The sequence below is a fragment of the Athene cunicularia genome, assembly GCF_003259725.1.
Source record: "Athene cunicularia isolate RWA chromosome 6 unlocalized genomic scaffold, athCun1 chr6_part1, whole genome shotgun sequence".
NCBI lineage: Eukaryota > Metazoa > Chordata > Aves > Strigiformes > Strigidae > Athene > Athene cunicularia.
Window position 1 is genome coordinate 512,257 of NW_020799105.1, and position 14,054 is coordinate 526,310.

Below are 14,054 nucleotides of genomic sequence, written 5' to 3' on the forward strand. Positions count from 1 at the left end.
TAATGTAAGACTGAAGAAGTGTGGCAGATCTATATACCTGGGAAGCGTATCTTCTTTTATCCACAGAACACCACCAATACAACATGCTCTACAACCTTCCCTCAACACTGGAGAATGCAACTTCAGGTTCTTCCAGGCTTTTTTTGGCACTTGTACCCACAAAGGTGCCAGTGGAGCATTAATCAACCACTAGGAAAGGGACTGATAAATAGCTTTATATAAACTATGTGATTATTGTTCATTCCTACACAGTTTATGGGAAAGTAAAGCTAGAATAACCATCTATGAGCAGAACAAATCTAAGAAACAAAGAGATACTGCTGGGATGGAAAGAGAGGGGGTGCAAATGAGAAACATGAAGATAATATCATTCAGTGTATACTTCTTAATGTACCAGTGCCACAGCCACACAGAGACAGCATTTCCTAAGAGTGAGTGGAAAGGGCTGATGGGTTTCAGAAAGAAGCATGGTCCATGTGCAACAGGCAGCTTGAATGAAGAGAAGCTATTCTCCTGGCTAAGCAGAGGCTCATGGGTTAAACAAATCTCAGGCTTCTTTAAGGGGACAGCAAAAGATGGAAGACTGAAGAACTACCTTCCCCTATCTCTTAAAATATTAAAATCAGCAGTGATCCCACAAAGCATTTACTTTAAATTATGTTATGGAGTAATGAACTTTGCTAATGAAAACAGGGACATACATTCTGAATTAATTGTAAACCACAGAGAAGAGTGCACCCTAGTTAAGCAGCCAGTTATAGATACAGCTGAGTTGAGACTAAAAGGGTACAAAATTATGTTGGTCTATTATCACTGACAAAAGTAAAAATTAATCCCTACATGAGCCATTGGAAATATATTTCAGGCATGGAAATCTGTTTTCAAGACATCTAACACAGTTCTTCTGTAGAAAAGGTTAAAATACTGCCAGCTAGCCTGAAGATAGCTTTTAAGACAAAGGAGTCATCTCATGAGCTATCTGAACCCACCAGAAAATTACTTGCTTGTAGGCAGGGGCATTGCATCAGTCTGACAGTACCGGCTGAAACATCGAACACAGATTAGTAGCTAGGTTGAAGTTTAAGGGTTGCACAGCTATTGACCCTAGGACTGCATTGTAGAAAAACACTAAGGCAGAGTGGAACTGGTTGAGGCTTTCTTGCCTTCAGTGCTTCATGTGCATTGAGCCTCTCACTGAGGCCATTTCCACAGAAGCAAGTCCCATCTCTGGTTTGCTGAGAAGAAAGCTGGGCCAACAGTTCACAGAAACATTACTTTGACACTGAGGTTCAATTCCCCAGCACAACTTTTGCTTGATTTCTGATGTGGGGAGAAGCCACTACTGCAGGAGGTATTCTTATACTAACAGAGGGTTCAAAATTGCACTAGGGCAAGTTTAGACTGGATATTAGGAAGCATTTCATCACTGAGTGGTCAAACATTGAACAGGCTTCCTAGAAAGGTAATCAATGCTCCCTGCTGAAGTGTTTAAGAGGCATTTGGACAGTACTCTTAACATGCTTTATCTTGGTTCAGCCCTGAACTGGTCAGGCAGTTGGACTAGATGATCGTTGTTAAGTCCTTTCCAACTGAAAGAGTCTGTTCTATTTATTTGTACTCAAGTACATTTGTACTTACGCTTTTAAAACCCTCAGGTATTTAAAAAAAAAATAATCTTTGTACTTTATCATTCTAGCTTTTTGTCTGTGAAGCGGGAATACTGGAATATTCCAGCCTCGTGTTTGATAACATCCTGCCAGCACCATCCGATTGCCTGCACTTCTCTTGAATACTGGCATAGATTTTTCAAAGGAGACTCTCCAATGTTTGGTCTGTGTAACACCACGATAGAGCCTCTGTAAAAGCATCTTAGTCCTACAGTGAGACTTTCACCAAGGTCACCAGACATGCTGTACCAATGAAGTATTGCCAGGACTCAAAAGAATACTGTTTAAACAAAGCATTTCAAAAGCAATCATTTACCACACTGAAAGGAGATATAGATATATATATATATTTTTTTTTTTTAAAGCACAAGTCAGTTATGAAAGGCAACTAAAAGATATTTACACATGTGAGCCTTCACATTTAATAAAAATAGGAAAAAATTTTGATGCGTATTGTACTCACGCCGTGTTTAATGCCACATGTTTACTTTTCAGCATTACCTTGAGTCTAGACAATTCTATTTCACCATGTTTGCTTTGGTTTGTGCATTAGAATAGTGCTTCAGTGTTTGTTTGCACACACGCTATGGAGTTCAATGCTAGGCAAAACATCGTCTTATTTTAATTAACGCCTCAAAACTATAAAAGTTTAATATTTGTGTCTGAATATGAAGCAATTTCTCCCAATCCTAGGTCCTTACATCAGTCTTTATTTTATAAATCCCTGAAGTAGAGTCTAGATCAACCCTTCTTCAATAACCAGAACTAATCAATTGAAGAATACTTACAACATTAATTCTAACAGTTTTATAATAGTTATAATTGTTTGTATTTAAAAATATAATAATGAAAAGGCTTAATTTCACTTATGGTCTGGAGCAGGATCCAAACTATAAAGGAAACAGTGAAACAAACTATGCAAAAACTAATTAACAACATTTTTAAAATAAACTTTTCCCCCTTTTAATTTTAAAATATTAAACCATTGTGATTTTCACATCAGTTGTAAAACCAGACAGAAACCACTGAAAAAGGAAAGTGTCAGTCCCAATTTTCTACTTAGAGCCAATACTGTACAGGAGATATGGATCTGAGGTCACTTGTCACAGAAAAGTTTTATTATCAGTGATTGAAACCTGTTATCAAATCAACACAAATTATGTCTGGCTTAAACAGGCTAGCAAAAATTGACAGAAAATGATAGCAGGGTAGCAGCTCCGGTACAATGAAATCAGATCATGAAAGGCAGTGAAGCGTGTTTCTCCTAATGCAGGTCAGTTTGCTGTCTGGCCAGCTTCATTAGATAACCAGCTATATTTTAACCCAAAGAACACACATACAACTGTTATCATCTGCCCCAGTGAAGCGCTGTACTCACAGTTTTTGTTGTCTATATAACATCTACCGTGTTAAGAGAAGCCACAGATGCTCTGAATGTCCTCCTGCCTCAGCACACTACTTGACCTTATTTAAGAACTCTGTATATGAACAGCAGTAACAGGAAGATGGAGCTTTTTTATTAATAGTAGTACTGATTGCCAATGGCCAGTACAACTGGAAAAAATACAATTATCTTCTAATACACAGGATATTTTTAGCCACTTTTCCAGCCCTTTTGTTAGCCACAGCCTTTATAGAGAGACAAGACTAAAGTAAGGAGCCTTACTGAATTCCAGATGGAAGGTAAAAAAAAATCCCCTGTGGAATTTTAAGACATAACTAAGAGTTCACAAATGTTAGCAACAAACATAAGACATAAGTTTCCACTTACAGCATTTAAAGCAAAGGAGTCCGAAAGCATTAATGTACTAGGATGTCTACTCCTGACATGGGCTTGTCAAAGCTTACTTAAACCTTTCCATTTTGTCTTAGAGGCATTGTAACAAATGCATTCATAGGAATAACTCAGTCTTATTGCTACTGTGTTAGGGACATGATGAACAAAAGAAGCACTTTCTACCTGTATTGGAAAGTTCTCCTGCTCAGATGAAACTTTGCCAGCATTCAGAGAAAAAAAATTAACTACTGTCATCTGGTCTCTTAGCACCACCAAAATATCCATCAAAGAAGAAAAAAAAAAAAAAAAAAAAAAAAAAAAAAAAAAGTTAATTGTTGGAGAATGGCTTGCAGAGCAAGGCCATGGGTCTCTGCAGGAGCTAACTGATTGCAGCCATCTGAGGTAAACAAAGGAAAAAAAAAAACACGGTACAGTTATGCTAACAAGGACTGTTATGTTAACAAAGAAAGAAACTGAGGTACACAATGGCCTTGAGTATGATGGTAAACAACCCTGGGAAAGAGGGCAGTCCAGGAGAGAGAAGATGTTGTAACATGCCTGAGATGCCACAAGGGGCTGGGATATTATAATGTATCCTTTTACATGTATCCAATAGATTTGTGAGTAGTATGCATGATTATTGTAGAGTGCTTATATAAGGTGTGATTTCTTTCAATAAAGTTGAAGCTTGCTCTATCATTCACATTGACTCGGCTGCTTGCTTCCTCCGCCCGCCGCAGTTAATATATCATTTCACTCAAAGAGAAGCACATGAATAGAGCGCACTCACAACCAAATTTCCAACTTACTGTATCAATCTAGTATCAACAGGTGCTACAGGACAATGTTCTAATTCCTGTGTAAGAAGCTAATGACATCAATTGTGTTGGTTTTTTAGTTGTTTTTGTTTTGTTTTGTTTTTTTTACAGGAACTGACCAGAATAATTAGACGTTTATTTTTTTTGACTTGCAAATAGATTTGTTAGTGGCCTGTATACTTTATTCCTTAAATGACACATTTTCTGTGAAAATAACCCACATGACCCTTTTATGCCTCTGCCTATTGGTACTGCAGTACTCGTAGCATAGTATGCCTCACTTATTTCAAGCCACTGGTATCAGCTTCGTTTCTTCTCAACATTTGTTCTCAAGCCCATCTGAAGCTTCTCCCTAGACAAAATAACCTCATTGCCCAGGTGATGGCAAATTTTACCATCTTTCATCTGTTTCAGTTATCTTTTTCTGTGATGCCAAAATACTATCTCTGCTCTTCCAAATTAACTCTGCTTCCCTGGGAAATCTTTCTTTGTTCTGCTGTAGTTTTGGTCTTTGCCTTCTAGATGACAATCTCCTTCAGACAGAAGACATCATTATCTGGCTGTGCCTTATATATCTCACTGAACATAGAAGTGGAACCTCAGCAACAAGTTGGATTAGTTCATCCAGTTTCAATTAAGTCAAAGCCTGAGGCTTCTGCACAGCTTTTCAAGTATTTCACAGGAAGACTTCATTTACTCTTAACTAGTCCACCTATACAATTTTGAGTCCTTCTTACAAAAAGACAAACATTTTCCATGGTAATTATATCTCTTTTAAAAAAAAAAACATACCACAAGTCCTGTAGTAAAATGGTAGAGTTAAAGTCTTTCCATGTACATCAATTTGAGATTACTCAATTGTTTAATTTACAAGCTCCTTCTCCAAAAATATTTCCCAGTCTAATTTGGGCTCTAGACTAGTCAAATACATAAACTACTTCAGATATTGATATGAGGGCCAAGCCAAGTCTAAAAGCAGGCAACAGTGACAAAGACTACTACCTATAGGTGATAGAATGTGCCAAGATCAGCAGGAAATAAAAGGGTACCTTCAGCGCACAGGTAGAGAAAGTGAAGATACATGTTCATCAATGCTTTCCACTTAACTGTTTTACCTCCCACAGGAAAGGGGATTAACCTAGATTTAACAGCATGACACATGCATTAAACTTTTGAATTACAGAACATCTGCTACACATCGCTTAGACTGTAGTGTATGAAGGCAACATGTTGACAGAACAGAATCTCACACGAAGAGCTGCTTATGTCTGCAGACTTTTGAAGCACTAAGATTCCAGATGACAGCTAGTCAGTTGCTTGCCATTTCCCAGGTGGAATGGTAGAAAAGGATAGCCACAAAGTAAAATGTTGCAGAACAGTGGAAAAACTCAAATAGGGTGATCTGATCGGTTAATTCTACGTCACAATGACATTTTGCCCCCTTGCCCATTCTTTGTGCTTAATGCCTCATATTGAAGGACAAGCGTATGGATACATAGTTATAGCCTAACCATGCAATAAGGAGAGTCAATTGTTGTAGGGATTCAGTAGGTATTTTTTGCTGTCAATCTTAAATCATGAAAATGGAATATCAAATATCAAATTAGGCTTATTGATTGGTGTCATATTTCAATCCATCTGCTTCAAAAAGTTATTGTACCTCATAAACTGACCCATAATGAATAGCATGTAAGACACCACAAAGTTGAAGAGATAACCTTTATCAGCCCAACTCAAGAACTAAGTATTGCTTCAAAAGGTACATGCCCCCTGGAACAGTACTGTTTACTATGTAAAATCAAAACATCGAGACTATGCAAGATATTTACCCCTTTATGCCAGCATTTATGGATCGTTTGCTGATGGCTTAAAACTAAGGTAAGGAAGGTTCTGGAAAAGAGCAACTAGGATTTTGTTCCAGCACTCTAAAGCTTTAAAGTAGCAAACATTTGGAAAACACTAACTGTATGGTCTTCACTGAAACACAGTTTCCATCTAACTCAAGGAAGAACCAGCTGAAACAAAAATATCACTTAAAGCCTCAGATTCTAAACACAGCTATTTTTAAAGTGTATTTTCAAAGCTGACCTCTTTGTCAGGGGACAATTCAGCTTCCTTTCAGCCTATTTTAGGAAAAATTGCTCTACAAGTCTTCCTTGTATTCGTATCACTGTGTTCACACCACCCCCTAGTGATTGTTCAGTTTAAAATCATGACTCCTCTCCTTTGATGTTGAACATGATATACAGAGTTTACTGCAGGTATTACCTTTAAAAACAGGTTTAGTTTCTAACTCTAAGCTTTATGTGCTTAACTTTTGCTCCCAATCCCTTACAATTTTTTTGGCTGTCAGAAATTTACTGTCACCTACTCAAAACATATCTAGAGACTCAGAAGTCCAATGCACATACTGTATCCAAGTACACAAATCCCACTTTTAACACCCCTTTATCAATTCTTCAGCATTTAATGTACTTACCTTTGGGAAAAATATCCAGTACATACTTATCTTTGAAGGTCTGTCTGCCAAGTAAAAAGCCTATTTGAACTTCCACACAACTTCAGAATCAAAACTACAATTTTAGAAGCAATTACTGCGTTTCACTGTCACCTAATATCACTAGTTCACCTACATTTAGAAGACACTGGAGTATGTATCCTTTCACCAGGGCAACTGCCTCCTAATCCATTATTAACCTCAATAAAGACAGAAACACTATAGCACGAGGTACATAAAGTTTACTGCACAGCTAAAAGTGTGATGCTGCTGAACGCAGACAACAGCAAACCCCACTAGGGTACTAGAAGAGGCATTAAGTGCTTTACCTGTATTTACCAGGTCTTTTATGGAAGTTTAGGACAACAGCATCCTTCTGCAACCACTTTAATAATTCTAATTACAGGGTTGTTGGTTTTGCCTTCAAATGCTAAAAATGCCTTACCTGTGTTACAATGTGCTTCCTCAGTACAAAGGTAGCACAATTTAAAAATACTTTCATAATTATCAAGTCAGAGCCTTCATCATAGCTGCTAGAGCTGCCCACTCTGTCTCAGTCCTATTTAAAATATAAAATTTCTATTTTGCTTGATACTTAAAACATCTCCTCCAGAATGCCCACACTTCTAGCATAGAGCATGCCTCATCAGACATTAATCCAATCTTAAGTGACTTGTCTAACACTACCAGATGAAAAGTTAGGGGAACACTACACAGTCTGCAGACTAGAGACAGATCCCAGAGCCTGTCCTCACAACTCAGGAAGACAAGTAACTTCTGACTCCTTCACTAGCAAGAATCTTAACTGTGGAATTATGCAGCTCTGAATATTTCTGTCTACATGTTCTGTTCTCCCTTTAGCTATATTCTATAGGTCTATATAACATAGGCAATCAAACAGCACATCTTGAAAGGACTTCCCAATTCACAGTTATAACACTAGGTGACAAAAGCATATCCAACTCCATGAACACACTGCATGCTTGGAATTAGGTTATACTATTACCTGTATAAAGCTCCAATTCACATCAAATCGATACTCAAAACCAAGAGTTGGTTAATTATGAAAAATTTTAATACGGTGCAAACAGTGCACCAATGCTGAATTTATCAAACTTTACAAAATGGTAGCTTTCAAATCAAAACTAAAGGGCAAACCAGCATTTTATTAACATAGTTTATTTGATGTTAAAGCCAGATGAGCAGCTTCTTTCCAGAATAATTTTTCCTCTAAATCTTGACAGAATAATGTAGTCTGTGAAGGAAAAGATAGATCAGTACCATACAATTAGAACAATTTTTACACTCATACATTTATAGAGCTTGAAAACTGATTCTCAAACAAGTTAAGTGAACCACACTGCTTTTCTTAGAATGTTCAAAATTTCACAGTACTGTCATGGGAATAAATGAGAGCCTAGATTACACCATTTCTGTAAAAGACCTCAACAAGCTACAGTTGCTCTCTCAGCTTTCTGTTTAAGACATTATACTCACTACATCAGCTCCCAGACAGACTACATAAATTGCTTAAACTGAGTCATTCAAACCATCTGTAATAAAACCACAGTCCACAGCACATCTAACTCAGTTGTTTCTGCAGTAAAGATACAAATATATAGTCTAGGACTTACACAAAAGGATATAGGTTTCTTTATAAGGAATTTACTTGAAAAAGGAAACAACAGAAGTTTGTCCTCAAAATAGAAATCATATTACTTCAATCTAAGAGAATAAAAAACAAGGTGTACTAGCCTCTCCTTAGCATACCTACAAAAGGAAAATGTAAGCCTTGTTTACAGTAAGACTAAATAATCAACAGCTTTAGCAACAGTAAATCTGAACTGCCTGATTTATTATTTCAGTCTTTATACTAATCAGGTATTTCATGTAAGTGGAAGTCACAAATTATCAACTGAGTAGTAAGCACAAGAGTAAACATTTAAGTCTCTCAGTCTTAAACACTTGCACTGGGTTCTAGATCAGCACAAGTACCCCAGTCTTTGTGTAAATCAACATTGTAGTCACTATGATGACAGAGGTCTAAACTACCGAATGTTTACCATTACAAAGCATTCTAAAGTCATACCTGTTATCCATTTTCCATGTGAAGCATGTTAATTTACTGAAAAAGAAAAAGCTTTAATTACTAAGAGAACAGTTTCATCAAAATTCTACTACTGTAGTAAAAAGCCTCAAAGCTCTATCTTCTGACACTCAATTTTTTTTTCAATTACTACAGTGAAATATAATAGGAAAACCTCAAAGTTTTGCCTACTATAGAGGCTGAAGACTTAGATTTCCCACATTCCCTCAAACTCAAAATGGGACCTGTCAATAGTTGTCTAGAGCTTTAATAATACTCAGAATGCAGTTATACCTAAAGGCTACAATGGCTTAAAGTGCGTACCCATCCACACTTCTGTGTGATTCATTTTTTTTAAAAACATAACCGTTTGGAAAACTCACATGTCAAAGGCTGTCAGCACTACATCTGTGTCATTAAAAGGTAGGGTGGGGGTTTTGCATTTTGGTATCCCAGGGTACATGGGTCACTGCTCTGAACATACACTAGGTGAGGGACATCCACATCTACTTGTTGCAAACTTTTATGCGAGCTCAGCAAACTACAGAGCTACAGAATACATTAACACAAACTACTTTAAAATGCGTTTCTTGAAACTGCAAGGAAAACAGAATGGGAATTCAGAAGGAGTGAGAAATGAAAAGGAAGCACCGAAGAAAGCTTTAAGTCAGACATTAGCACAGTTGACGCCTGACTTACAGTTCAAGAAAAACTAGGGTGATTCACCATTTCAGTATTTCACAACCACATGGTACATAACTTAGAACAGTCTTGCCTGAAAATATCTCAGAATCAAGGGCCTACACTTTTCTGAGATAAACAAGTTACACAGTTTTCATAGATTGTATAGGTGGACTCCAAAACATATTACAGGACTCCTATTAAAAATTTCTCCACATGGCTGTGATAAAGATGTGCCACATCACTATGTTTAACCATGCATCTTTCAAGACAAAGCTTTAAGACACAAATGAATTTCATAAGCTTTTTCTTCTGTGATGCAGCACAGAACTCTTCTCAACCAAGTTTTAACTACAAAATTTATGTGCTTTCTGGAAATATAATGCAATGACACAAAGATTAACAAAACTGGTGAACAAGTAAGACCTAACCCATGCATACTTATCAACTAAAAGATCATTTTAAAAGACATTAAGAACACCTCTAATCCAAAACACAGTTTGCCTACTACTAAGATTGCACACTAGTTTGAGAAGCACTTGATACAGAAGTCACATCTGCTATATAATTATCACAGCACACAATCCTGGTCTTGATTTCTAACGTGGTTATATACTTTAAGAGAATTTCTATGAACTGGACAGCTTTAGTAATTCAAGTGACAGTCATTTAACCGTTTTGTATTAACACTCAATAACAAACTACCTTCAAGTGCAAAATTCTTTAAGGGAAGTTCATCCATACTACTGGAACAACATTAATGCCTTCCTTGATGCTGACAAGGAAGTGTACATTAGTGTTACTGCTATACCAAATGATCATTTGTGCTGTTACACTGTAAACAACCGTAGGAATTAATTACTAATGCGGTATTAAAGCAGAAAGGAAAAGGGCTCCAAATCCTGTCCAGTAGTTTGCAGCAACACTTATTTTTATCCAACAACAACCAGAACTTCTGTTATACAGTAAGTGAAGAATCTAATTTCAAGAATTGAAAACTGCCGTTTGTGTCTTAACTTGGAATTTTGCAGAGCAATAGCTAGGTACAGTTTGATACTGATAACTGTGTCATTTCCAACCAGCATCTCAAATGCACAAAGCAGTGATGTGACTTACTTTTCATAAAAACGCACAACTACTGTCACACAAAGGTCAAGTTACACATGCAATTGCACTGTACTACTTTGATTCAGAACTTGGGGTGTTTTGAACCAATGCCTCAAAATCAATAGCATTGAGTTTCTTTGATTACTTATAATTTGTAATTCATTATTTTAGTGTTGTTTCACTAGTTTCAGAAATCTTGTTTGCTTATTAGCCAAATTTTACTTCTAAGTCACATGGAATAAAGTTCATTTAGTTATCTGAACCCTTACAGGACAGAAGCAAGTTTAAAACGAACATGTGTGCATGCAAGGCAGTACAGTGCTTGAACTAAAAGGATGGACACGAGTTTCAGTGATTCAGTCACCAAATCCATGCTTATTTTCAGTACCTGCTAGATACTTCATTTCTGATGGAGTATTCCAAGAAAATAGAAAAAAGCAAAAGTGAAGATTACTAAAGTTCAAGATATCAAATCACTTAAAGCAGCTACAGAGCTAAGCATCAAAACCCATTGCTCTAACTTCCCCTGTTAAAACACCTGAAAGAAACCACTTAACTGCAGAGCTTAGTATTTCTTCCGAGTACAAAAAGCTGCTAAGATGACTTTCTTCACACCCAGGCTATTCCTCAGTTTTGGTGGGCTTTTCTGTTTAATGATAGAGGAACTCTGAATCCCTCTAAGCTGCACACCTGACAAGCTTGTATGAAGTCCCACCCACAGCATAAGCAGCTCTCACAAGGGGGAAAAAAATCCCACTATCTTGGGAATCAGTCGCTTAAAACCAGGATAAAGCTAATTCTACCTTATTTCTATTTACACGCTGTCCTCACTGACTACACCATCACACATCCATCACCAAATCTCCACTATAAAAACCACCATAAGTAACAGTAATTTCGTGGAGTAAGCATTACATATTCCAGTAGTCTGAGTAACAAGTGTTAAGAATATCTAACTTGTATATTGCAAGGCTGAGTTATGAGATTAGAGCAATACTGTTAGATTTATGAAAGTTTAACTTTAGTTCAAATAACATGTAGAAAAAAATCACTTAAGAAGCATTGCTTCATGTTGTGTATCAGCAAAGTTTGCAGCAGCAAGGAGCAAAACTAAGCTACGGAGCTGGTAAGAAGCTATACACCACACAGATTACCTTCTGTTATCCAGTAGAAGAGGTGAAAGAAATAGGAAGAAAAACAATGTTATTCTATTGAAAAATTTCTAATCCAACATTTCAAAGGCAGCATGCTCACTCTAGTTTACAGACATTCTCATCCTACCTTCTTGCCAGCACCAACATTTGCCTTGGCTGTGCCCCTGACTTTCTTCATTCTGTTCTTACGCTCCTTTCGCTGCTTCCTAGAAGTCTTCTTCTTTTCATACAAGCCATGCTATTACAAAAAGAGTTAAAGTTGTATTTAACTTGGTTTCACTGATAGTAAATTCTAGATTTAAGTTTCACTATTTCTGGACTCTTCAAGTAGCATTTAAATTTGAAATATTAGCTAAGTATTGAGACAAGTTGACTAATGAATGATTCAACACAGAATGTAAGCACTTAAGTAGCATGTGCATCAGTCTCCTCTCCCATGCTTCTTCAAGACCTTTCATAGTGGTTCATTATCTATTACTCCTAGACATTGCTGGCACCATCAATTTTGCCTTCACAACTCCCCTATAATCAACAATTTAAAAGTTAACCTATTTTGCAAATGTAGAAGCTAGCCTATACCATTTTAAGACCTCTTATATAACTCTCAATGCACCAGCAGTACTTTCACAACACTTTTTATACATGTAAACCATGAACCACTGAACACTTCAAACCGACACTAATTGTTTTCAAAGTTACCAGAAACACCCTACCCTGGCAAGCCTGTGCTTTGGTTCATTTTTCTTTGCATAGTCCAGAGAATCATAGATCATGCCGAAACCTGTTGTCTTGCCACCACCAAAGTGAGTTCTGAAGCCAAAGACGAAAATTACATCAGGGGTTGTCTTGTACATTTTTGCCAGCTTTTCCCTGATTTCTGTTTTGGGGACTGTGGCCTTCCCAGGATGAAGAACGTCAATCACCTAAGAAGGAATTTTTGGCAGTTGCATAAAAGCAAGAAAAGGTCAATATCCAGTACAACAGTCAGGTGCCACAGCTCTACCAGAAGTTTAACACTTAAAACTAACCCACCTTACCAGCAGAAAGTATTATTAATTTGATGCAAAAGTATTCAGAACAGTTTCCTGCTTCAAAAGACAAAACAGCTCACTACCTCACAATCAGCATTGATTTTCAGCATGCATCAACACATTTAAACCTTAAGCCCTTACAACCAGAACTCCTGAGGGTCCTTATGGTGGCTAAAACCACCTGCAGCCCAGAACCAACAGACAAATAATTAAAGTCAATTTCCTGTATTCTTTTACCATCTGCTTGCGCTGAAGCAGTCTGTTTGTCATGAACTTCCTGGTTCTGATGGTCACTGTGTCATTCTGCAAGAGAAGATGCAAAGAAAACACAATAATGACAAACATAATTCAAATGTAGTAAATATGTAAATAATGCACAGTATGGCCACAGTCGGTGATCTCTCCAATGCTCACAGTGAACTCATAACCTAACCAGACTGGTCCCTGGCTACAGATAACCACATAAAGCACATTTTGATATGCACCTTTGAGTACACATCAACTGACAACAGGCTTGTCATCAGTTTTCAAAGAATGCAACAACATACATGTCTCCAGCATTCTGAACAACTGAAGCAGCATTTGATGAAATACATGGATTACAAGCCCAAACACTATAACAGTACAACCCCCTGTGCTACTACTTCCTTAGTGTTTCTAGGCAAGAACAGCCCCACGACTACGACACGAATATAATCCACAGGGACCCTTTAACTCTTTAAGAAAGGCGAGATGCTACACTGCTACCACAGGGGAGAACTGCTCTTGCCGACCAGCAGCACAGCAGGCCAAGGGTACGCCCCGGCCCACGCCGGGAGCTCGCTCCTACCAACCGGCACCGACGCGCCGCGGCCAGGCCGCAGGAGCCGCGACTCGCCCAAGAACAAGCCCCCCACAGTTTCCACCATACCCCCACAGCCCGCTACGGGCAGGCCAGCCCGCCAGGGCCGGGCGGCTCGGGAGCACCGCAAGGGCAGGATGGCGACAGCACGGGACAGATTACATCTCCCCAGCACCAGCCACTCACCATGGCGGCGACTGCCTCCCTGCCACCGAGCGAAAAAAGGAAGAGGGACCGCGCCGCAGCCAATCATAAAGCGGCGCAAGGGCCCTTCGCTCTGGGGCGGAGTCATGGGTAGGGGTGTCCAGCTCAGAGCCGGCCCGGAAGGTGGCGGCAGGGGTGGCTCACGTGTGCCTGATGGGCTCTGGGCTGAAGGCTGCTGCCTGCGGCGGGGC

At 38.4% G+C, this 14,054-nt stretch overlaps 1 protein-coding gene across 4 annotated transcripts; it reads right to left on the reverse strand.

Annotated features, from left to right (window-relative positions):
- Positions 1–7,816: 7,816 nt before the first annotated feature.
- RPS24 (ribosomal protein S24) lies at positions 7,817–13,905 on the reverse strand. 4 transcript variants are annotated; one of them, XM_026850971.1, is made up of 8 exons: positions 13,846–13,905; positions 13,056–13,121; positions 12,501–12,710; positions 11,915–12,025; positions 11,788–11,790; positions 11,022–11,039; positions 8,849–8,884; positions 7,817–8,014 (listed from the first exon to the last, which is right to left on the reverse strand). In XM_026850971.1, the coding sequence occupies exons 1-6, from the start codon at positions 13,846–13,848 to the stop codon at positions 11,034–11,036; spliced, it is 399 nt and encodes a 132-aa protein (XP_026706772.1). In that variant the 5' UTR covers positions 13,849–13,905; the 3' UTR covers positions 7,817–8,014; positions 8,849–8,884; positions 11,022–11,033. The 4 variants fall into 4 exon arrangements, with proteins under 4 accessions (XP_026706772.1, XP_026706773.1, XP_026706774.1 ...); XM_026850972.1 differs by lacking the exon at positions 11,788–11,790; XM_026850973.1 differs by lacking the exon at positions 11,022–11,039.
- Between the last annotated feature and the right edge of the window lie 149 nt (positions 13,906–14,054).

Bases quoted from the DNA above. Each gene is read 5' to 3' on its own strand.
- RPS24 (XM_026850971.1), bottom strand. The intron at 12,711-13,055 runs GTAAAAGAATAC...ATTCCTTCTTAG, and splicing joins TGCTTCAGCGCAAGCAGATG to GTGATTGACGTTCTTCATCC. The intron at 12,026-12,500 runs GTAGGGTGTTTC...TTTTTGTAATAG, and splicing joins CAAAGCACAGGCTTGCCAGG to CATGGCTTGTATGAAAAGAA.